This window comes from Salminus brasiliensis, chromosome 4, assembly GCF_030463535.1.
Source record: "Salminus brasiliensis chromosome 4, fSalBra1.hap2, whole genome shotgun sequence".
Taxonomy (NCBI): domain Eukaryota; kingdom Metazoa; phylum Chordata; class Actinopteri; order Characiformes; family Bryconidae; genus Salminus; species Salminus brasiliensis.
In genome coordinates this window covers 33,768,159-33,793,699 of record NC_132881.1, presented here as the reverse complement: position 1 = coordinate 33,793,699, position 25,541 = coordinate 33,768,159, and the positions used below count along the sequence as shown (strand labels likewise).

Below are 25,541 nucleotides of genomic sequence, written 5' to 3'. Positions count from 1 at the left end.
ATATATATATATATATATATATATATATATAGTCAGTGCTAAACCAAACAGCCTCTAAGCTAATGGTTTTTGTGAGTGACATGTGTGGTAGGTGCTTGCACTTTCTCTCATTATAAAAATAAGCTTTAGAATGGGGTTCATCAGATAGAGAGAATAGAAGATCACTACCAAAGTCATAAAAAGAAACATTACCAAATTAACAACAGTGGTTATAGACCACAAATGGAGCTAGGAATACATATAAAACACGCCTAGTGTCTCTCTTCAAAAAAGCAACGTGAACCCAGGCCAGAGAGTGAGTGAATGAGCCAAGAGGCTAGAGTAGGTCATCGAAACACAATGTCCAACACGCGTGGGTACGATGACATGTTACACATGAACATGCAGAGAATGCAGAGGGTTTTTGTAATTATTTGAAAGTGGAACAGCTTACTTTCTCGTTTGTCTACACATGAAAGAACTGAAGAATCTTTCCTTAAGCAGTAGTTTTTCCTTTATCTTTCCACTAGCAGCAAACACATTTCCATAGCTGTACACAGCAGTAAGAGGAGATGGGGCTTATCCAAGAGAAACATAGCTTTGTGTGCACCTGCTGGACAGCTTTAAGTTCCCTTCTGACCCAGATTGAACACACATGTTGAGAACATTCTGCCGCCCCACTACTCAAACCGAGGAGACCCACCGAGGAGTTTTTTGGAAGTGATTTTCTGTCGGTGTGTTTAGGAGAGGCATATAATTCCCTTTATAAAAGCTGGGTTTTTCTGGAAGTGGCTTGTCATTTTGCTTTGCCAGCCTACTTCTAAACTAGTCATCCTTTTCAGTCTGTTTTAATTCACTATGTTTTACCTCACAGTCACATAAACGCCTTGAATAGATGGCATGTTTACACTCTTCAGTGTCATGTGTTCTGAGTGAATGCCAGCAGGCATAAACTTGATACTGTATATTCCTTCGATCAGAATTAACATCAACCTGGAATATCCAGGAATTTATTTATTGACCACTAGAGGGCAGTAGTACTTACACTGCCTTTAGGTCGCAGCATGAGCCTTTCATCCTCAGCTCTTCTACATGCCAACACTGAATGTTATAAGTATTGTACTAGACATATGGACACTATAAGGACAAAAGTATTGGGACACCTCATTCATTGTTTTTCTGAAACCAAGGGTGTTAAAACATGTAAATGTTTATCCTGCTTTTGTTGGAGTAACTGTTTCTACTGCCCAGGGAAAGCTTTTTTACTAGATTGTGGAGCATTGCTGTGAGAATATGATTGACATCTCATATCCCCAACTCCCAACATCCCAAAAGTATTGCATGGAGCACCATCATTCCAGAGAACTCAGTTCCACTGCTCCACAGCTCAATGCTGGTGGGCCGTATACCCCTCTAGCCCACGCCTGGCATTAGGCATGGTGTCAATAGGTTCTTGTTTTGGACTAGAGAGTCATATTGGCAGTACCTCTAATAGTTGTGACTAGTAGTGAGTGTGCATTTGCACATCTGTGTCAGCAATGAGTGCAATTTAATGTAGCTGAATTCATTCATTAGAAGGGGTGTTTTTGTTGTTTCATAAATTGTTCCCTTTTTAATATTATTTAAGACATTTCATGCATCCTTTCAGAATTATCACACACAACTGTATTTTGATGACATTTTGACAGATGTTTTGATGTATTGAATCATGTCCTAAAGAATTAATAATTAATAATAAGTAATGAAATTACTGAGAGGTCATGGATTTTAAATCCTAATGCTATCTAAAGTATTAACAACCATTTTTATATTTGTTATTAGATTCATCTGAACAGCAAAGGCCTAATTTTCTCAGTTGGACTGCTGCTGGCATCTGTGTTTCTCACGGTAAGTCTCGAATAGAACACGTTCTTCATGTGGTTTTATATAATAAAGCTACATGTGAAAGTCTTGTAAACATTTTTAGAACAAAGTCGCACTACAGTGATGTCCCCTATCTCTCTCTGGCAGGTTTTGGGTGTACATCTGAACAAGTGGACCCTGGACAAACGCCTGGGCTTCCTGTGTCTCCTGATGTATGCCGTTTTCCTGTGTTTCTCCATCCTCATTGAATTCAACGTCTTTATTTTTGTCAACCTGCCCACTTGCCATTGACACCACTCCTCTTCGTTGCTACCCCCTCTCTTTCTCTCTCTCTCGATCGGTCCTTTGAGGGCTCAGACGCTGGTCCTCCGTCTGAGGAAGATCTGATCTGTCCTTTGTGAAAACTTTATTTATTGATCCTGTAATTCCTCTCTTCTTTGCAATGCCGATGGAGCCCTGGGTCAGTGGCTTTGGCCAGTAGAGAGGTGAAAGGAGTGGGGCGGAGTGCGGATCTGTTCAAAGATATGGACTTCTCAGACAGGACAGGAAGGTGAACCGAGATGACTACTGCCTGGTTTGATGTGAAAACAGAAAAAACAAAGGTTTTTGAATATTTTCTATGGATATGAAAATACTGAATTGTTATTGAAATATTCTGAATATTATATCTCTACTATCTTTTATGATGACGTTTGTTTACTAGCTGCTAAACTGGCTAAGAAAAGGCTGGACTGACGATTTGCCACGATGTACTGAGTACTTCTTAAGATGATAATCATCGAAACTATGGTTATAAATATTATAATGCGTTTATGATTTTTGAACGGTTTCTTAAGCAATTTCTTTGGGACTAGCCAAAACAAAAAGGTACTGGTGACCTGTTGTATATACTTTTGGACAGTACTGATGTGGTTACCCAGGTGACTGGAGATTCCTCTCTTATCATGGGCATTATCCTCGACACCTAGTTCAGTCCTCCCTCCCCAGCTGTGTCTGGATGCCAGGGATTGTGTGGAGGGAATTTTGAATATGTTAAAAGAGACTATGTTTACTTTCCAGATTAGATGATGCGGCTGAGGTGGTTGCTGTAAGTGAAAGGGTTTCTAATAGATAATCTGTTTCCTTTGTAAAAGCTCTGGACAGGTATTGTTTTTGTTGTTCTTGAGGGTCATGGGTGAACATTTTGAGTAGCAGGAGGGGTACAAGCAGAATTATGGGTCAGGGCTGTAAACCCTTTTGCCAACAGTAATGTATTTATGTTTAAAGTGAGAATATGCTGACCCTGGTATAAGGGATGTGTATAAAAGATGTTTACGGATTATTTGTTTTATCTCTATTACTCTGTATATATCGACGCAGAGATTCTTCTATTTAATAATTTATTGAAAATCTATTTATGCACATTAATTTCCTCTTGCAGTCCTAAACTTACAAACAAAAAAACCACAGCTGTCCCAAAGAAGAGACCATTTTGGAGTTTCAGCCAAGCTATGTCACTTTATCTTTCAGAGCTTTGTGTCACATATTTTTGGTCATGTTTCGGCACTTCGGAGTGGTCTGATCACTGGTAGGAGTGATTAGAGAGCGTGCGAGTGTGTGTGTGTGTGTTTATCCCTGTGTTTTTGTTTTTCATTTTAAAAAATGTGTTCACAAAAAGGGTGAAAGGACCAAGTGAATTGCGAAAACCCAAGAAGCTGATTAGCAGGAACTTGTCCTGGTAAAATGAAGCTAATGTCTTTTGATGGTTGGAGTTTAGCAAAAACCTGTGTGAACAGTCTTTTCAGAGTGGATCTATTGATTTTATGCAGATACGCCGCTGATCTCAGAGCTTTTCTGCAATTACTAGACTAGAAGTTCAAATGGTTTCAGAGAGCACAGCTGAATAAAATCCACAACTCTGTAAAGTCATGGAAGCTCATCTGTTCAGAACTGCTTTTCACAGATTCTAACTGGATACCTTCACCCTCATTTGGAGAGATACCACCTGGATTTCACTTGGAATCATCTCAGATGATTATCACTACCATACCTGAGAACTGTAAACTGTCATAGTACAACATTCCTTCATATACATTTTTGAGCTTTGACCTACAGTACTTTATCTCGTCCGCAGTGTTTAGAGAGTTGCCACGGTCTGGACGTAGTGGCTCTCGGATCCCAAGTAGCAGCATAGCGCAACAGGTCTCCATGTCACAAGGCACATTACATGAACATGTGTGTTTTATGCACTGACCAGGTCTTACTGTTCATATCTTACCAGTAGAGTTTAGCTACTAGAAACTTATCAGCAAAGTATTTTTATCACACAGAAACAAACCTGTTTGTATTTTGTAATGCAAAATGTTTCGAATTGTGTACTCTGCTTTCAAACGTAGGCTGTGCATCAACAGAATTGCATTGATATGTACATACTTTTGCTCGAAAAGCTAATCTTTAGTTCGTCAGCTCACTGTTGATTTTTAATGCTCTTCTTTTTTGTATATTTAGTCACAGTTTCTGTAGAACCTTCATTTTGCCACTAGGTTAGAGAACAACAAGGTATTAGTTACTTAGCTCCACTGAAATGACTTTGCCATGATGATAAATATCTTGGTATATATGACCTTTTTATCACTCTGGAAATATACACGAGGAGGCATATTAAGCATAATTCCCAAAAATGCAGACACAGTATTAGTAATAGGATTGAGCAATGTTCCACTTCTGCGTAATGTAAAACTTGGTTTATTCAAGATAGAATGTATAATATGGAACTGTTATTCTTGGATAATAAGGCTGTTTAATATTACTTAGTTAGTTCATTTGTTGTTTTGTTGGAGGTTATATATTTAGATGATTATTTAAATATTGAGGAGAAACAGGGTTCATGTTAGAAGTCCAGTTGATTTACAATGCAATAATAATCATTATTGTGTACATAGTTTCTCTCGATAGTCCTTGAGAAGACACCATACACTTTACAGAACTGTATAGCTTATGTACACATTTCTATCAGTAATAGAGGCGTTCTTACAGTGTGTTCAGCCTTTGCTTTGCAGTATATTTAGATGTGAGCAACAGCTATGACTGTCTCCCACTGAACTACTGTAGTACCACAGATTCCAAACGGCACCAATAACACTGCTTGTTTTCTCTCTGACATAGGCTACTTTTGAAAAAGCAATGGCTATATTCAGGTTTGCAGTTTAATCTTTTCCTTAAGGACAGTTTTTTGTCCTAGGGCACACTAATACTGTTATCTTGATCCGTGCTGAATGGCCAGTTTCAGTCAAAGAAATAGTGTTCGGTTCTGTACTGAGCTGCTGTTCCTTTGTATGCACAATGACCGCACCAATTCTAAGCAAGGGAAAGCACAACTGATTAGCCCACTCGTATGGGTAGAACATTGTTCCACATATTTCCCACTCAGACGCTCATATCTGGTGGTGTTCCTTAATGGGCGAGAGCATTTTAAACACACAAATGTGATATTTACAGGGTGATGCGTTGCTGATGTACATATATACATACATGTAAATGTATTTATATTTTTTGTCTTAACCTGTATATCTGTTGACTATATTTTCATAGATACTGTACGATGTTTGGGTCCTCATTTTTGTTGTGGTTTGATTTAAAACGCCCTTTGGTTTGCTAATTCGCATGAGGATATTTTAATATAAGAACTTATGTTTAATATTCTATAATCGATGGATACTGAAGAGACAGCTGTGAAATTAGACCTCTTAGATCATTGCATGTTTTTTTGTTTTGTTTTGTTTTTGTTTTTCAGGGGAATACTGCTGGATCTTTGATTCTTCAATGATGGAAATGTTTAAGTCAGCATTAATGGTTTACTATACATTTCAGAGAACATGAGAAGGACGTGTTGGCTTTATGTACTGAAATATTTTGTTCAGGTGTTTCAAGTGTATATCAGAGTACATTTTTGCTACTCAAGCATAAATAAAATGATCTTTGCTAAGGCCAAAGACCTACTGTTCTCTTTTCACTTTTTCCTGTGATGTCTTTATAAAAAGCATTTGGCAATATTCATTTACATTTACTGCATTAGGCAAATGCTCTTATCAAGAGAAAATTACAGTTTAGTCATGTTACACAGGTTGGTAAATGTTAAATTAGGAGTCTTGCCCATGGTATTTGCATACAGCAGAGTGTGTTTGCCCAGGCAGGAAATCAAACTTAACACCAAATATAATTATCCCCATAGAAGTGGAGTCATGAGTAGAGAACAAAGGATTGAGACCATCTTTGGACTCAGAAACTCAGGAAAGTGTCTTTCCTCGCAAGATATGTTGGCTGTCATATGAGTACTTACATTTACATTTATGGCAGTGGACTTTGAAGGTACACAGGTGAACATGCCTTGCCCAAGGACCCTTTTGGTGTAGCGCAGTGAACAATATGATCGGCTGGGGAAATGGTAGTGTTGTTACCCATTACACTGCACCAACCGCTGTCCCACAAAAAGCTTGGATCTCTGTTTTTGCCTCTTTTAACATTCTGACATGATGTAAATATGTCAGTTGTGTCCAAATTTCATGATGTCTATTACAAAGGCTCCACAATAACTGTAAATAAATAAAAAAAATAAAAGGCATAAAAAAAATTTTTCTTTCACCACTAAAGTTATTTTGTGACCAATTACATACCACTATCCACCAATTATCATATCATACCGCTTACATGTACATATATACATAAAATACTCCTCCTACTAATATTACTACTAGTAGTTGTAATAATAATAATACAAATCTGTAAGAATTTTATCTTTCCTTTTAGTTTACTGTTATATTAGCATCCCTAAGTCTTGTGTTAATAGCAATAGTAGTTAACTGTTGGTTAATGCATTTATTTAATTGCAAAGAAATGTCCCCTCTAAAAGGTACATCCATAAGCTATCCATGAAGAATAAACAAGGCCATCTTTTCCCTTTTTTTCTTCATAATTTATGGAAACATTCTTTATATAAATATTTCTTTTCACTCCTTTACTCTAGAAACTAGAAAATGATACATGCCATTTATTATTTAAATCACCTTCAAAAACTCTGGAAATCACTGGATAGTATCTAATATAAAAGTCTACTGGTTGAAACAAAGAAATATATTAAATACATTTACCTTATAATAATATAGCTACCTCGTTCAGATTTGAAATGATATAACAGTGTTTGTCCGCAGGCTTCTTATTCACAGTGTTTTGCGGCTGCCCTTAATGCTTATGGGAATTGTAGTTCATGGAGAACTCCCAATGTTCTGCCAACATTGCTGTGACGTTGCGGTAACGTGATAACGCCTGCTAGCTGGGGACAGTTGGATAACCACTTCCGCCTGTTTCTCTCGCAAGTCTTTCTTATGGGAGATCTTCAACAGTTTCCAGGACCGGGTTTTCTTATAAAATAGCCTCTGCTGGCTGCAAGTTCGCTAGCTTGCGTAACCCATGGAACCAAACAACGGGAATGGTTCAAATTGGGCAATACAGCGACGAGTGGAGGGTCTGGTGAACAAACACATGGCAGACATGGCACTGGAGACGCTTCAGCAGCGGCTTTCGGCTGTCTCTGAAGAAATGAACCATTCGACTGATGACAGATCCAGAAGAGAGGACATTCATGAACCGGGGGAGGACGCGCCTCGGAGGACTGATGTCAACTTCAGCGTGGATCCGCTCTCGGAGTCTTACGGCACAGGGATAGTGGGGGAAAAGTTGATGCCGAACACATCATCATCATCACCATCATCCTCCTCCCCATCATCAGGTAGGCAGTGACTGTGTGATCTGATCAGTCTGGTGCAGAAGTTCACTGAAGAACTTTCCTCAGGGCTGAGGAGCTTGACATGTGTTAAATATGTACTTTTATTAGTAACACACTTGCAGAGTACTGTAATTAACAAACAAACAAAAAAATACAAGAATGATACTTTATATTAATAACAAAGTTTAATTATAAGGGCATAACTTAAAACGTTATTTATAAAATATTTCACAATTAAAAAAAACAAATATATATATATATATATATTTTTTTTTTTACAATATAATATAATATATACAATATTATATTTGTTTATAGCTAAACAGTTAGCTAGCAGAATTGCTAATAGTAGGGATGCACCAATATATATATTTTTTCTTTTTCTTTTTTTTTTGCAAGTATCTGCCATTTGACTGCCATTTGCCATTTGAGTGCCGATACCAATACCAACTCTGGCTTAAATACTCGATAGATGGCTAAAAATCCTGATATTTATAGTGTTCCACTTGAACTTTTTTAATAAGCTTGAAAGAACAGCATTTACTGGTTGAGTAATGGCACACAGGTTTCAAGTCAGATTTATTTGTATAGCGCTTTTTTCAACTGTTGTCGTCACAAAGCAGCTTTACATAATTAGTAATTAATAAAAGACAGAGACAAAGAAGAAATAATGTAAGACATGAAGGATCAAAGACCCCCAGTGAGCAAGCCAATGGCAACAGTGCCGAGGAAAAACTCCCTCAGAGCTGGAGGAAGAAACCTTGGGAGGAACCAAGACTCACAAGGGGGACCCGACCCATCCTCCTCTGGTCTGAACTATTTAAACATTATTGATAAAAATTACCAAACCAGATACAACAGATAGTTAATAGTGGTGATATTAATAGTGACAGATAGTTATAGTCCATTTAGGTTTTAACATGGTCATTAAACAGGTAGCAGTGGTAGGAGGGTGTGCCGCTGGTCTGGTATGGGTGGTGGTGGGTGGGGGATCTGATGATCGGATTGGTAGGTGGCAGCTGGTCTGACGCAGGCAGCTGGTCTGACGCAGAGCCATGGAAAAATTAAAATTGCCACAATGCAGATAGCTTTTTAATTGGTGTTTAAAATTCACATTTCAGAGCAGTGAAAAATAACCGGTTTAAAAACAAAAAGTGCTTCTGCACCAATCTCACTTTCTAATTTACGTCTATATGTAAAAAGGTACTAAACTTAAGCTCAACTTTTGCTTTCAGGGCATCAGTAAGCTTCATGGTGCTTTCTATTACAGATACCGAGACTGTGTGTATTTGCCAGTATCTGTGCCGCTATCGATAGGGTATCTGTATCTTAACTAGCTGTGTTCAAATAACATTTAGCCACCACTGGTGAATTAGAATTAGAATTCACTACATGAGCCCTGTTTGGACAAGATTCAACTTCCATGGGGTCCTGGAGTAATCCTCTCGTTCTTCTCTACTTACTTTTTGTAGTTGTCACTATACATTGTCACAACCTCCTAAAATATTGTCAGCTAACATTGTCACAACTTTCTGAGGAATCACATTTCAATGTTGTAACAACGTAAAAAGAATCTAGGAGACAAAACAATAGGTTGTCTCAGTGTTGTCACAACGTAACTGTGCTTGCTGGGTGTCTTGCAGAAACCAATCTTCTCATTGACTTTCATTAAAATCTTACTCCAAGTCATTTGGATGGAATATTTCTATTGGTTGTTTGTGACATTTATGTAATATAATATGCAATATAAATCAGCCAGATTCACATTCTGTTAAAAAGTGTGTGTTTTTTAATTGCAAAAATGGAGTCACAAGATCATTGCATGACAGCAACGATATGTCATCTCAGAGGTATGCATTAGAAATATATGTTTTTCTAAGGGCCTAATCAGAACAACATTGTAATTGCTGTTATTGTTATTCATAAATCAGTATCGTGCAGCAGTTATGTTATTAATCATTCCTGTTTGCCAATATTCCCCATTCTACAAAATCAGAAACTGCAGCCCAAAGAAAAATCATATCACTCCTGCTTGAGATTAAGGAAGAGCAGCAGAGGCAGTGGGCTGTGCTGAAAGACTTGCAGGCCAGGGTTCAAGGACAGGTGTGGGAAGAAGAGGTTGAAGCTCTTGATATAGATCTACCAGTACGGACGATGGGACAGCTTGATGATACAGAGAAGCATTTGGAGGATCCTGGAGCACAAAAGAGGATGGTAATATCTCATACACAAGTCATTTTGCATGCTTAAGAGGTTGCTATGAGCAATAATAAAGACATTTAATAGAACATTTAGTGACCATAATAATAATAACAATAACACTACTGAGATAGATGTTTATGAATGTTAATGGAACACTCTGGACAGGGTAGGAAATCCCCTTGTATCCTGGTGATGTATCCTGAAAACTACATAAAATGTGCCATCTAGCTTAGCACTGATGTTAGCTAGCTGGTTTTCTACTGGCTTTGCAACTTCAAGAGTCTGCCCAGAGTTTTTCCAATCAGTAGCAGCTGATCTTACATTTATTAAGGTGGTTTTCTGTTCACAATTTGTTCCTTACTTCCTAATTGAGCATTCTCCTTTATTTCAAATCTGCAGGTGTTTCACCTCTCCCGAATGGGCGGTGCAACGGTGGACGATGCGGTCAGGCGTCTGATGCAGGCGGTTTTGTCTTTTGCCGTAGGTTCCGAGCTGAACTGGGTTGGCAGGGGACAAAAAAGGAGCTTCAGAAACACCAGACTGCAAGGAGTTTTGTTCCGTAAGTTATACTGAAAGTCAGTTATTGAACATCCCCACTATGAAGCCCTATATTACTAATACAGCTGGAGATCCTATTCACATTAAATCTGATTGCTTTATGTTCTACAGGTGCTTTAAAGAGGACCCCTGTAGGAAAGGAGGCCACACATCATCAGTTTGCAGATGTAGTAAAGAAATGGCTACGGTTTGCACCATACAGACAAGGCGGCAGTGGTCGGAGACAGCATTACAAACCTCCGGTTGAATTCATGTGCACCAAGTATCCTGATACGGAGGGGTGATCACGTCATCACTGCATCAAATTCTTCAATATCTTATTTCAACTCCTTGCATTTAAAAGCATCAAAACCAGTCTGTTCTTTTTGTGCATTTCAACATGATTTTTTTAATGAAGCCTTGTCTGATCTTTTGGATAAATGTTTCTAGCTATGACTGTAATATATATCAGAAATTGTACATATCTTGAGGTACATCTTAGCATGTCCAGGAGTTCATGAATGGGAGTCTCTTTGGTGAGCAGACAGTGCTGGTAACCCTGATTTGTGCTGTTCAGTTTGATCTTCATTTCAGTGTTGTATAATTATGTAAAAAAACATAAATCCTAATGTAGTAAACCTTTTTTTTCAAATAAACATTTTATTTCTCAAAAAAAAGAGAAAATCACAATGATTATCGCCTGTAGGAATCAGTGTTCTTCACTTCCAGCACAGTATGGGGATGTGCCCGCTCAGACATACCTACTAAACCTGCTGCATAACAGAACCAAGTTCAAGCAGGGAAATAACTAAACTGTCCTTTATAAATTGAAAGGTACGGCTATAAATAACTAGTAAATGCAACTGAAAATACACATTTCCACTATTGTGGCAGTAATGAGGAAGTTCCAGATAACTGGAGCTGTAGGACACAAGTGTATTTTGCCCTTTGGCACAGTGTGGAGGAGGTTTGAGAAGCAAAACTTCCTTCAAGGAATACATTTAGACCATTGTTTACGTCCTGGGTTCACCAATTCTCCATGACTATTATTAGACGCCACTTCTTACAAACAAACTACTTGAAGGGCTTGCTAAAGAAGACCTTTTCTGATGCCAAGCCACAAAAATAAACACCTGAAGTATATCTGGTCAAATCCAGCAAAAAAAACAAACAAACAAAAAAAACAACCAAACAAAACAATACAAAAACAAATGTGTAGAAACACATTCACTACTACCATAAATTATGGTGGCGAATCTGTGAGCTGGGGCTGATTTTTCTCCGAAGGCCATGAGTCTTCTTGAAGAAGGCTTTGTGGCTTCATCAACTGCTGCAAGGACATTTTGCATCCCAACAAACATTTTATGTTTTTTTAATTTTATAATAACAATAATCTTGTTATTTGTGTAATACCTCACTAAATGGCTTACGTAGAACCATGCTAAAATCTTCTCATATATTTGAAATATATTTACACTTGATGCAGTAAAATCCAAACCAAGAATATACAACATTTGCCTAGTAGCAGTATAGGCCCACCCATTCACTATAAAGGAGGTATGATATCGTCGCTGTCACGCATCATCTCCAAAATGACAACTCTATAGGAAAAAAAACTTTGCCTGAAAAAAATGTTGCAGTATTTGTAATGGTCCTGTGTCAGACCACCACCCATGCCAGACCAGCGGCACACCCTCCTACCACTGCTACCTGTCTAATGACCATGTTAAAACCTAAATGGACTATAACTATCTGCCACTATTAATATCACACCTATTAACTATCATTACTGTCATTACTCTCACCATCACTGCCATGACTACATTAAGTTATACTACACTATGATTATTATATTATGATTATGATCAGAACAGTTCAACAGTAAAGATGGTTTGGTAACTTTTATCAATAATTTCTAAATAGTTCTGACCAGAGGAGGATGGGTCCCCCTTGTGAGTCTTGGTTCCTCCCAAGGTTTTTTTCTTGAGTTTTTCCTAGTGAGTTTTTTCTTGCCACTGTCGCCATTGGCTTGCTCACTGGGGGTCTTGGATCATTCATGTCTTCTTATGTTATTTCTTTTTTTCTGGATTTTACTAATTACTAATTATGTAAAGTTGCTTTGTGACAACAACAGTTGTAAAAATCGCTATACAAATAAATTTGACTGACTGACTTGACAATATAAAAAAACGGAAAATGAAGAAAGTGACGATGTTGGTATTAAAGGCACAGTGACAAAGAGACAGCCTGTTTATATTCTAAGGGATATAGTTGGAGAAGTATGCAAATTGTGAATGAATATATATATATATATATATATATATATATATATATATATATATATATAGTTTACATACTTCTCTACTATAACTCTACTTCTCTACTATATAACTATATCCCTTAGAATATAAACATTGTTATATATATATATATATATATATATATATATATATATATATATATATATATATATATATACATACAGTTTACATACTTCTCTACTATAACTCTACTTCTCTACTATATAACTCTATCCCTTAGAATATAAACAGTGTTATGTATATATATATATATATATATATATATATATATATATATATATATATATATAGTGACACAACCTGCAATAATTAGCTACATACGGGGCAGAAAAACACTCTCAGGCTGTCCGTTTCAAATGTGAAGCACATTATAGCGACCCGGTCAGCGCACTGTTGTTCAGCTTGTGTAGCTTTAAGCTAAATTGGTTTGTCCGACTAACAAAGGCCATCCCGTCCAAGACATTCCAGCAGAAACACGTGACCTGAAGCTGCGGGCAGATTTACTTTTGTTCTCCTGGTTTGTTTTTGCCGGGAGAGGTCGCATGCACCGTCGAGCTGAGGGGGGAGAGAGAGAGAGCGCGAGCGAGAGTCCCAGAGAAGTGAGCACTGAGAGTTTACTGCGAACCCCGAACCAACAACAACACCCCCTTTCCTCCAGTGCAGAAGAGCAGCTCTTCGCCCAGGAATGGAACAAACTCCAGAAGTAACACAAACTAACAGCTGTGTCTTTTGCCGATGGACGACTGTGTTGTGAACGTGTAACAGCTTCGTGAGAAACCGGAGCTCAAGTCCTCCCCCCAGCCGTCGCCGCCGAGGTGAGCTCCAAACCTTCACAGTGCTTCTGGAAAGCTCGCTACATGTCCATGTGTTAATGTTTTTAAAAGCTAGCTAGCTACAGTTCGAGGTTAAAAGCTACATTTAGGTGGACCATTGTCTTTTGCAGTAGTTAGCTATAGTTATAGAGGTCCTAGCTGGACGCTGTTGCTGTGTTTGGGTTACAATACAATACAGTGGGCTCAGGATGTGTTCAGCCAGGCTGGTTGTGTATGTACACTAGTGCTATAGCTAGCTAACTCAACTAAAACGCCGAGTAGGTCATATCAGGAGTTTTACTCCAGTTTGGATGTTATTGCCTAACGAATGACTGGATTCAGGAGTTCATTATCTAACAAAAGGGGCTGTTTTCTTTACCCCAGTCCTGAACGAGCACCTGTTAGCTTTTTCCAGAGACTCTCACGCTGATCAAGCTGGCTAACTAATTGCCAGGCAGTCAGTGTTGGGACACAAAGGGGCAGTGTCAGTGTGCCTGAAAGTACAGGCAGTCGTGCAGACAGGAGGGCAACTTCAGTACTTGAATTTATGATGTTCTTTGTAAGCAAGTTGACCAAACCGTGGACATATCCTAAAAAACTGGACTTTCACTTTGCCTTTTTTTCGCTACCTGTGTAAATACACCCCAGTAAAAACACTGGGGCTTTTTTGTCTTCTATATGGTGAATAGAAGCTGGACTTCTCATGTTACCGATGACCAGTTTGTGAACTCTTCTCTAAATGATGGGATTGTGAGTGTCTGAGTCAGGGTGGAGTTAAAACCAGCACAGGTTGGGATGACTCACACTCAGGGTATTGTTTTCATATTGTTCGCTAGACCATAGGCTCGCATTTAATTTTTTTACTGTACTGTTTTCAGACATCTTACCACAGCTCTCCTGAAACCCGCTTTCTAAATATGTTTCATACACCAGTTTCGACTGAGCCTGACATATACAACATGTCCAGAGAGAGACTGCCACTATCCAGCCACTAAAACAACAACAACAGTCAGTGTTGTTTTGCCCACCACTTCTCCACCTGTGCTTCTGAAATCCGTTAAGAGGATTAGTCTCTGCAACATAACTGAGATTTTATGCAAACCTTGCATAATAATTTGGGGGGGTAAAATTGTTGTCTTTATTAGTAATATCCATGTGCACTTCACAGTCCTATAATCCAAATAAAGGTGTTCTATGAGCGATGCCATAGTAGAGCCACTTCTGCTTGTAATAGCGATGTGTGAATGAGGAAGAACCTTTTTAAAGTTCTCAACACCCAGGTCTAATAAACTTGATATTTCTTAATAGAATCAGAAGTGGTTCTTGTAAGACATCGCTCCAAAAACAACAACAACAAAACATTTGAAGCACCTTCATTTTTAAGGATCTGTCTGACATGATGCACGTAGGTCTTGGACATCCTGTCTGTATTAATCATAGCCGGTTGACCGTGTTGTGTAAGGAGTCTCTCATGCTAACAAAGGAAGTAGAAAGGTGATAGGTTGTGTAAGTCCTAGGAGGCCATTGCAATTTGTCAGCCTTAAATTCAGTGTGCTGAGTCTCGATGTCTCTGACAGACTTAGAAGAGGTTGCATACTTTACTGTTCAGCCTACCTGGACATGGCTAAAGATTATAGCTGTATTTGGCTGTATAAGTCTTTTCAGAGGGTTTAGATTAGTTGTGTTCTTAATCCTTAACCCTAATTTCTGGTTGTTTAATTTCTGATTAAAGATGTCATTCAAGAGCTGTGATTTATATTGAGAAACAAATTCCCCAGTTGTTTTTATGCAGAGTTGTGGAGAACTGCCATGTAAAATGGTTAAACCCTGTGTCAGCATAGTGTCCTGTCAAATCTGGCCAAACCGCAACTTTTTTGGTACTAAGCCACACTCTTACACAGGGAAATGGATTGCTTATGTGTCACTGTGTTATACAACAGTCCATTTGTGTAGGCTTTTCATTGACCGGTTATTCATGAACATTGTCAACATTCATGTTGCAGTTGTGTTGACTGATATAACGCTGTGTTTAGTCATTTGAAAGGGCACAAATGTGTTTTCCGGAGTGAAAGAAATGTGATGGAGACGTTAGAGCTGTTGTAGAGCTGGTCAATGTGACTGTTTTATTGGATAGTGATATGATTTTGTTATTGTGATGCACAATATGCTTTTCTAAGCATAATAAACACTGATCAACTGCACGTTTCATTACGAACTGTGTATTTAGACTAGTTTTATTCAGATGAAGTGCAGCAGATGTTGAATAATTACTGTACTCAGTACAGGAGAGGATCTGAATAGTAGTTGTTAAGAATCTGTTGCTACTGATGTATTTAGTCTATGATTAAATGCATCACAATAAATATTGTGTATGGTGAAAAATGTCTTTAAATACTCTATGCTGTTGTGATAAAGAACATGGCAGTGTTACAATGCAGAGAGAATGGAGGTTCTCTTACCTCTGATGCATTGTTTCAACATCGATGTTTGTAAACAACCAGCATGTTCATGTAGTGCATCACACTCTTCCTGTCTCCCAGCTGGTTTTGTTAGTAGATTATGCAATATTGTGAGAATATTGAGTATCTAACGTCAGTCTGCTGATTCATCTGTGTGTATGTGAATTTGTACTAAACTTCAGTGAGTGTCAAATGAGATTTAGATTGATCAAGTACTGGTATCCTTAAAGAGAGTTAAGTGTTAGAGATGCACAATGATGGTGGTCTCGGCAGATGTTTTCTGTAAGATTTCAAACCGATAATGATCTGTTTGTTTTTGTTGTTTTTTTCCCTTTTTCTGCACTTGTAACCCTATGGAAATCTTTACATTTGATATATGTTTATGTGGTCATAATATTCTGAAATGACAATGGGTGAAGGGTGGTAGCATCTTGGAAACCGATAACTTTGTAGGATGTTCTAGAGCCGACTTAACTGTGGTGCCACACAGGCCGTTGATGCCAGAGTGGTACAGAGCAATCGACGCGCTACTGTGGACCAGGTAATCTCTATGATGAATACCCTCTGTCACATAATGCAGTCCATGCCATGACATCTCACCAGTGTCATCTGAGCCATGGTGGTTATTCCCACTATTAGGTGGTCATACTATTCTGATATGACTGTGTGACTGTTCTTCTCCTCGCTGCTGTTTGATATTGGTGAATCTGGTGCTTTTCTTTCTCTCGCTGGGTTCTGCACTACATCAGCTCTACTGCTTTTAGAAGCTGGAAAAAGAGTAAAAACATAAACTCAGTCCATTCCATAGTGGATTACATTTGGCAGCACATTCCTAAATACAGCACATTTTTACCATTTCACCATTGCTCTGTTGGATCTGTTGGCATATATGTAATTGCATGGTCGCACAGCTTTGCAGCTAACTCTGTATTCCTCAGTACTAGTGCCACCTTCTGTGTCTGGCTGGGAACTGAATGTCCGTCAGTTTTTTCTACTTTATATAATGTACATTGAGAAGAAATGATCTAGCTAACACTAATAATCAGCAGAGTAGAACAAGTAAAAGTGCACTGCTGAACAGTGCACTGAGTGTACATCCATGAATGCCAGTCTCAACCCCTTAAAAATGAAGGACTCAATGCAGTTATACTTCAGCATGTCTATGCTAGTAGAGATAACAGATTAGACGTGTTAAATCACTAGAATGATTCATTCTTAAAGGACTGACATAGGAAGCCGGCTCCCCCTCCCCTAATCTGTGTGGTTTCCTCTGTATTAATGCATCGCTCTTTGGGCCGCAGTAGTACTCCCACACCCTGTGCTGATTCTCTCTGGGATTGAGGGAAATGACAAAAGCTCTCTGCACTCTTAGAAATCTTTCAAACCAAAGCTAAAAAAACAGACAATCCAAAGAGAGCAGTCTGGTACAAATAAGTAAAAACAGATTACAGAGAGACTTTTTTTCATGTTGGAACCATTACACTTAGTCCTGTATTTAGTTATTCAGTCGGTAATGCCAGGCTCTTAAGATGCAATGCAAACTGTCAGTTGTAGTCTTGTAGCAACATTGTTACCCTCATTGTTGGTAAAATGAGAACCCCAAGTTCACACAATACTGGAATGGCTTTAGTCAGCTGAGGAATGAGGCAACAGTGGAAAGGCTCAACAGCAGATCCAGCTTGAGAACATAATGCTGGGGTGGTTATTTAACAGAAATTGGTTAGTGGTATTGCATGTCAGTATGGACTAAGCTTTAGTGGTTTTGACAGATAGCAAACTGCAATGTACAGTATTTGCTTAAAATATAAATCATATTAGACAGATGTTTAGATTTGGCAGATGTTTTGATGTTTGTATATAAGGGTTTTATTCATTTTCTGCATTTGTAACCCTCCTCAAATAAGTGTTCCATTTCCCCTTAGTGCTAATTCAGGTGAAGATCAAGCATCATCTATACAATTCCCATATGTGTGCATTCCTAGTGATATCAGAATGGTATCAGAATCTGAAGATAACTGCTTGACAAGGTGCCATCAGACAGGTCATTAGATTTGACCAGTATTTCATATTTGCTATATTTATATATTTGATATAGAAAGTATCATGACCCATCATGACCCATACACAGATAGGAGTATCTATGGAGTTTTCACTCTATTGTGATGTTTCTTGCAGACTAGGCTCACTCGCTTCCCAGCAGAGTGTTGGTCATTGTTCCCCCTTGGTGTTGCTCGTGCAGGTGTGTGAAGTACAGAGGGACACATAGACACATAAGTAAAACCGTGCTGAAATGTTCTAGTAAACATGGCATGTCGTTGCTGGAGGCAACCATATGAATCTGGAATTTGCCAGTACATGTAATATGTGAATAGTTCCCTGACCTGGATTTTGATTGGTTGGAGCCGTGCCTGGGAAAGACTGGATGGGGTGGAGCTGCCCACATCCTGTGGAGTTTTGGCCTGGAGTTTCTCTTTTTCACTCTCTTTCTCCAACACACAAACGCTCACATTTTATTATGCATTCTTTTTTAGTTTTAACTCTGCCCATGCAAGTGCTTATGGTCTTGCCTTCATAAGTCATGGGCATCACATGTGGTCATATGGCCTGTGTGTGACAGTTTTGAGAGGGATGTGTTTACTTGTGTGGAAAGGCCTGGAATTACACTACATTTGCAAACTTGTTTGAGACTCTATCCTTAAGTATTTAGAAGGTTTGGTGGTCAGGGCTTCTGCAGCAGACTGTGGGCAGTTGAAGCTATTTCAAGCTTGTGTTTTTTTTCACTCCTTCTCGCCACTTTTGCTGCCTTGTCTGTTAATGTCATTTAGAAAGCTCTCTTTTCTCTCTCTTTACGTAGGGAAAGATCAGAAACTGACCAAAAGCCATCAGAGGAACCAAGAACTGACTGATTAGTTGTTTTTACATTTTTTACACAATGTGCAAGAACTTCCAGGTCTCTAAAATGAAACATTTATTCATGGTGGGCCTTTATGTTAATTGATGGTATCTTCTTGTTTGATCAGTAGCTTACATTTAGAGCTACTTTTGTTGGAAAGCTGTGAGGTAGAAAGTATAACAGCAGGATCCTAATGAGAGGACACTCATGGTGCCAGATTTCATTAGCCCAAATCTGTGTTTTATAGCCATGTTTCTTCCCCACTGTGCCTCACCCTGTTTGTTTATGAGAATTTAGATGAGGACTATTTGTTGTGTGTTCTCCTGCTTGTGTTTCTCCATCTTTGTTTTCTTTGTCTTTTTATGTCTACCAAACAGTACCGATTTGTGCCTGCTGGGTATGTAATGCACTCATAAGAGTGTTAACTCCTTGGTGTTACTTAAGCTGTTGAAGAGTGTTTTTGTCTGATTTCATATGTCACATGACTAATGGTTTCAATAAACAGCGATTTTCTATATGTTCTACTTGGTGTGGTGAATACTGGTTGACTCAGTTTACTGTAGGTCATCTGTAGGTCATAATGTATGTGATGTGGTAACTTCCCAGTCTTTTCAGTGATTTTTATGTAGGTGTGTGTAGTTTTGCAGGTTATTTTTTTGGTCACATGACTTTTGGCCAGTATGGCAACACCTACGTTACTGCAGGAACTGGGGACTGTTGGTATTCAGGTAATATTATTGTATTCCTAAACAAATGAGTTGGTTCTTTAAACTGTAGAGTTCTTTAAACTGTAGAGCACAGTCATTTTGATGAAAAATGGGACATTTTAGCTTAATTAGCTTAAGGCTCAATAAAATAAGTTTTCCAAACTTAATATCTTAACACAAAATTCTGTTCTCTTTAAAAAGGCTTGCTAGGAGCTGTTAGATATATACAGTTATACCACAACAAGTTCAGTAATGTGCCATCTGAAAAGTCAGAACCCAACTGTATTGGTCAGCTGACCATCACGTCCAGAGCCCATCAACGTATCCGAGCCAGGCTAACGCATCCAGTCTAGAGGCACCGTCGTGCGCTATGCAGAGCCATGTTTCAGCAACTTCAGACAGTACTCACAATATGGTTATGTGCCATGACATAAACCATAAAAAACTGCCAAGTGGTATCATACTTGCTGCACACAGAAAGTGTGTTAGGTAGATGCAAAAATGAAAATGTAGCATCATATAGCATCCAACGTAAAGATGCTAGAGAAAGATCCTATCTGATCTAATTGCAAGTAACCATGCACTTAGTGTCTCCTGGGAATTGGATTTGGGAAAAAAAAAACATAATGACAATGTGTGATCATAGCTTCTGATAAACTGGTTTGTTTGTTTTTGAGTCACTTTATCAGAAGCCACAAGGGGAAAGGGCTTTTGCCAGGAATGTTATCAGTTTTTTGAAGGTGAAGTACAGGATATGAAGAGGTAGAGAGCACATGCTACTTATGCATTCAACTGGAAAAAAAAAAAAAAAAGATTTTCTGTGTTTTAAGTAGCCCAAATTACATGTTGTGTCAGTTAGAACGTTCTTTATTAGGCTAGAAGTGTCAGGTGTAAAGGCTGAGTCATACTGAATCTGTGAACATGTGCAGGTGGTGTGTACAGCATATTGTACTTATTGTGAATGTGTGTATACATATAACAGTATTTATTCTTACTGTGATAAAATTACAGCACATTAAGTATTCTTTAGTATGTTTCAGGTATGATCTTGGATATTGAATATACTTCCCAAACACTGACCATTTACATGCTTCATTACAAAGACAGTAAAATTGGGTTAAGTGCAGTTCAACATCAGAACAGGAACATGTCATGGCTTTTCTTATCTAATGCTGATTTTGAATTGAATGTGTGAGCAAAATTTACTGACAAGCCACCTGTGCTCAGTCTGGCCGTATTCCGACTCCATTAAGCTACTGCTGTGTGCAAAGTATAATTGGATGTGACTCGTGGTTAAAGCAGAGTAAAGACCTTTAACATTGCCTCATTAAATAAGTGCGGTGGATATCAGAAGCCAGCAGAACTGACAGACACAGTACAGTCAAGAGCCCACCAAAATGTGCAGAATATGATTAGATTTCTTGCCTAGCATGCCCTGAAATACTTAAGAACTCTAAAACTAAGAGGGCAAAAATCTGATTGCAGCAATCTTTTAGAGGCAGCCCCAGAGAGTGCACAACCGCTGATTTACTGGAAAAGCAATAAGCACTGCTTTCCTACTCTTGTCGAAGTCAAACAAACCTGCTTACGCATGTGGACGGCAAATGATAGTTTACTGTTGCTTCAGATATCTGAGTCAGTTCCTGAGTCAGTTTAACAGCCATATGCACGTTGTTCTGAGTGGGAAAAAAAACCAGTTGTACTCCATTTTACCTTGCTGCTAGACTAGTTTTACTATTATTACTCTACTGACTCATGACTGGGCTGCAAAGTTCAAATGACATCACGTTTGCTGATGACATGACCATGGTGGGAACCAACAACCTGTCTCTTAATGTGCGAAACTAAAGAGATGGTTGATGACCAGGCTAATCATCAGACCCTCTCTCCTAATATCAACTTACCTTTCACATTATCATGCTTTTATTAACATACAAGCACATCAATCATTTACTTTAACTTTTAGCGTCCAATACAAACAAACAGGTGAGGTTGAGAAACTGTACAACAGGACTGGATTGCTCACTACAACAACTTTCTCCTTGAATCCTCTGGGTGCATTTAAAGAATGTATACATCTTTAAAGGATTAAAGGATCATCTTTGTAGGTCAAGGGTTGAAAGACGAATGAGAGCGTGATAGAGGGGGCAGCATTTAGTGATCTACCTGTGTTCTCTGCAAGCATCTGTGATGAAGGGGGCACAGACTTATTGATCTAGTTTACAGTGCACTGTGACTTACTGTGAGCTGTAAAGATGACTAAAACTCCACTGTATAGGTGAACGCTTGAGCCATTCCAGACAGAGTGAAGTCTTGTCTGTGCCACCTTAAAGAGGAACTGGATGTGGTTTGAGAGAAGTGTTTTAAGTGAGATGACTACTGGGTTGACTATTATATATATATATATATATATATATATATATATATATATATATATATATATATATATATATATATATATATATTAGTGTGTGTGTGTGTGTGTATATATGTTTGTGTAATAATTACTATTACATAAAAGTATGGCCAGAGGGATATTATACTGTGTTCAGAGCTTGAATGGGTGTTCGTCCAGAGAGATGGGCAGGGACGTTCAGCTGTGTTCACTTGGTGAAGTGATGCCAAACCCACAGTAGAAAAAAAAATCCCCAAAAAAGTCCCAGACGTTATCCACTTTGGAAGAGGGCCTGATTTGGCTTTGGTGAAGAGAGAATTTAAGTTTCTTGTTTTCTCTTGGGCCACCTGAGCACAGCATGCAGAGGAACTGTAGAAAATGAGTTGAAGGTACTTTTTTTTTTTTTACAACAGAGTCTTTACCACTGTTAGGATTCAACCTGTGATTAAACTCATTTGGTCATTAGGTGAAATATGAGGTATGCAGAAATTTTTGTCTCATGCTAGTCTCAATTCCTGATCTGCCCATGCTTTCCTGAGAACTTGTTCCACTGATGCCTTTCACATCCTAATTAATGAAGTTACTTGTCCATCAGACTGGGCAGTATTACCGCACACTCATTTGTTTTGCTTGGTGCCACGATCATTCGTGTCAGCAGTGGAGAATATTTTCTACGCCTTATTGCATACCAGTTCAGTCAGCTTTGAAATGCCTTCCAGCTCTCAACTAGCCTGGAATTACATCGGTAATGACAAACAGAGATCTTTCCAAAACTGTGCATTTTTTAGTACTGATGTGTCACTCTTCAGAAACAGTGCAGCTGTGAAAACATGTACAGGCGTGCATGCTGCACACACGCACAATGCCAAACTGTTGAGCACTCCTGGAACACTTGAGGGTGGGCTTTTATTTTATTAATGTGTTTTTAATGTTTTTGCCAGATCAGCCAAGAATAACCTATTTCTGTACCAGACTGACTGACTGTTGTTTGTAAGTGTGTGAGAGTTATAAGAATCGAGCAGATTAGGACTGTATTGATATCAACAATTCTTTTTGCTGTTGCAAAGGTAAGTGGACTCTGGATATGTCGACATCGCCAGTAATAAATTACTTACTGCCTTGCAAAGGGACCGCCATTCCCTCTTTTAACACACAAACGTTCTAACATATGCTATATGTCCAAATGTTTTTGGACACCAGTGCTAATGAATACATTTAGCTACCTTGGGTTGAACCCATTGCTGACACAGATGTGCAAATGCGCACACACACATACACAGCTTGTCTAGTCGTCCCTGTAGTGTGGTGAATGTGACTTTCTGGAGCAGATAAACATGACCCACTGGCACCATGCCTAATGCCAGGTGTGGGCTAGAGGGGTATAAGGCCCCTCAGCATCGAGCTGTGGAGCAGTGGAACTGTGTTCTAAGGTGCTCCATCCACTTTTTTATGGGGATGGATTGGTTATTAATCCAAACGTGATGACTTCACAAACGCTGTTGTGCAGAATGCAATCAAATCCGGAAGAAGCATTGATTGAGCAGATGAAACTTTCAGAAAAGTCAAGGGCTGCATCTGGGGTCTGATCCAGGCTTGCCTGGTCTTGCTTTCCTGGTCTTCTAATAGTCATGGATAAGTTGTCTGCCTTGCTCTGTCGATGTGTTGATTTATAATCTGCCCTCTAGCAAGATATCTGCTCCTCCAATCCCTTTTCAAACATTGCCAGTGCTCCCAGTTTGCAACTGCATTTGCTTTCAGTGGTTCCTCTGCACCTGTTTGTGTGTGTGTGTTTGTGTGTGTGTGTGTGTGTGTGTGTGTGAATGAGAGAAAGAGAGAGAGTAGTGTTTCTAAACACAGAGGCGCTCTGTGATTCGCAGCTCAGATGTGTCTTTGTGTGATTCTGAACAGAGCTGTCCCTTGGCATACCCATACACACATGTTCACACACTCCTACACTTCAGAGCATCACATGCAGTCTTTATTTCTATAGGTAGAGAGATCCCAGACCATCCTACACTAGAGTGGTTTGTTATTGTCCTGGTCATCACAGCAGTAACAAGCCATATTTGCCCATCTGTTGTCTGTGACATTCCTCAATGTACTGTTTGCACACACATTTTTACTTTGAGAAGACAGTCTGTATTTAGAGGAATGGTGTAGCTAATGTTTTGAGCATTTGTGTTCAGATGGATTAACAAGATGTTTGTAAAGTTTGCTCCACACTTTATGTCTAGTCCCCAAAAGGCCAGCTTAGGACTCTCTCAGTTAATGGCTTTGTCTGTGTTTATATGGCCTGGCAATTGCAATGACTTTCCTGTTTAACAAACACAGAAGTGTGGGTGGGTCTGGGGGTGGGGATGTTTTTTGTACTACCATATGCCCTCATGATGATAAGACAACATGAAACATTGACAAGTCCTCACTTCTTAATGTGTTGTTTCCGCATTTACAGCCTTTTTGGAAAAAGTAAAGGAACAGAAAGATAAGGAATGTTCATGTAAGTGTCATCAACTAAGGTTACAAGTAGGTTTAGGTTTGTTTGTTTATTTAGGTTAGTTTGTTTGGTTAGGGTGAGGTGCAGGTAATCATACAAAACAATTGATGACTGCCCTTAATAAATGTGTGTGGGGTTTGTCCTGTTATTTTTCAGGACAAAAATAGCTCCACTTTGGAAATAAAAAAAAGTACTGTTTACTTACTAAAGTTAAAACGTGGGTCCATTCATCCCTTCCAGGAAGTGAGTGCACCTGTATGTCTTATTTGTTTATTCTGTTGTTGTTTTTTCTTTACGAAGACTGTGGTTACATTCCCTATCCATAAAGATGGATGTACATAGTAAAGCTGTATTACATTGGGTGAGGATCTGTATCTGCCAGTAGAGGGTTAGTGCTTTTCAGGAAATTCCCCCCCGTTACAGATAGACAGACCTTTCCCTCCCCTCTTTCACTCCACAGTCATTTCCTGAAACATTCACCAAAACATTAAAAAGTTGCCCTTGTTTTCACTGGGCCCTGTAGAGCAAATGGGATTTAATTCAGACATAATCCTGGACCCAAAGAAAGGGGTGGGGAATTTGGATAGAAAGATATAGTTTTAAGGGAAAAATATAGGAGAAGGTGCAGCAGTTAAGAACGATATATAGAGATATATGGGCCTAAAGCTTCTAGCGATCACATCAAAGGCTCTGTGAACTCTACATCCAGTGTGAGTACCCAAACAACCCACCCCCACCCATCCCCATACTTCACCCCACCATGACAGCACTCCACAGCAGTGCTAACTCAGCACAAAAACACTCTGGTTGAAGGAACACAGAAAAACAAGATTTTTTCTGTTTCTTTTGTTGGCGAAAAAGAAAGCACTGAAAGCACACTGCTGTTGTGAGTGTGTAATCAGTGGGCTGTCTGGTTCTGCTGGAGCCGAGGAAGGCAAGAGGTTGTTGTGCATTTCTCAGACAGCTGTGCTGGATCAAAGCCTTCTGGGTGTTGGGATTTGGAGCATCTGGAAGTGGGTCAGAACTGGCTCTCTCTTCAGCTGATGGGGATCATATTCCGGGGCGAACGAGTCTCATTCATCATGAACAAAGCGAGACTCAGCTAGACTCAGTTATCG

General features: G+C 39.0%; 3 protein-coding genes across 3 annotated transcripts in view; all 3 read left to right on the top strand.

Annotated features, from left to right (window-relative positions):
• slc24a3 (solute carrier family 24 member 3) overlaps positions 1 to 5,813 on the top strand; it is a 91,534-nt gene extending 85,721 nt beyond the window's left edge. Inside the window, exons 16-17 of the mRNA XM_072678140.1 lie at positions 1,801 to 1,866; positions 1,990 to 5,813. Of these exons, the coding sequence (XP_072534241.1) occupies positions 1,801 to 1,866; positions 1,990 to 2,133 (210 nt within the window). The 3' untranslated portion in view covers positions 2,134 to 5,813. The remainder of the gene's footprint in view (positions 1 to 1,800; positions 1,867 to 1,989) is intronic.
• Positions 5,814 to 7,147: 1,334 nt separating this feature from the next.
• Positions 7,148 to 11,013, top strand: LOC140554150 (uncharacterized). The gene is made up of 4 exons (XM_072676981.1): positions 7,148 to 7,606; positions 9,600 to 9,817; positions 10,205 to 10,364; positions 10,475 to 11,013. Exons 1-4 carry the CDS (start codon positions 7,288 to 7,290, stop codon positions 10,645 to 10,647), a joined length of 870 nt encoding a protein of 289 aa, XP_072533082.1. The 5' UTR covers positions 7,148 to 7,287; the 3' UTR covers positions 10,648 to 11,013.
• A 2,199-nt stretch (positions 11,014 to 13,212) lies between these two features.
• rin2a (Ras and Rab interactor 2a) overlaps positions 13,213 to 25,541 on the top strand; it is a 39,519-nt gene continuing 27,190 nt past the window's right edge. Inside the window, exon 1 of the mRNA XM_072678139.1 lies at positions 13,213 to 13,478. The gene's annotated coding sequence lies outside the window, so the exon portion shown is untranslated. The remainder of the gene's footprint in view (positions 13,479 to 25,541) is intronic.

Bases quoted from the DNA above. Each gene is read 5' to 3' on its own strand.
- LOC140554150 (XM_072676981.1), top strand. From the start codon at position 7,288: ATGGAACCAAACAACGGGAATGGTTCAAATTGGGCAATACAGCGACGA. The intron at 7,607-9,599 runs GTAGGCAGTGAC...CTACAAAATCAG, and splicing joins ATCCTCCTCCCCATCATCAG to AAACTGCAGCCCAAAGAAAA. The intron at 10,365-10,474 runs GTAAGTTATACT...TATGTTCTACAG, and splicing joins ACTGCAAGGAGTTTTGTTCC to GTGCTTTAAAGAGGACCCCT.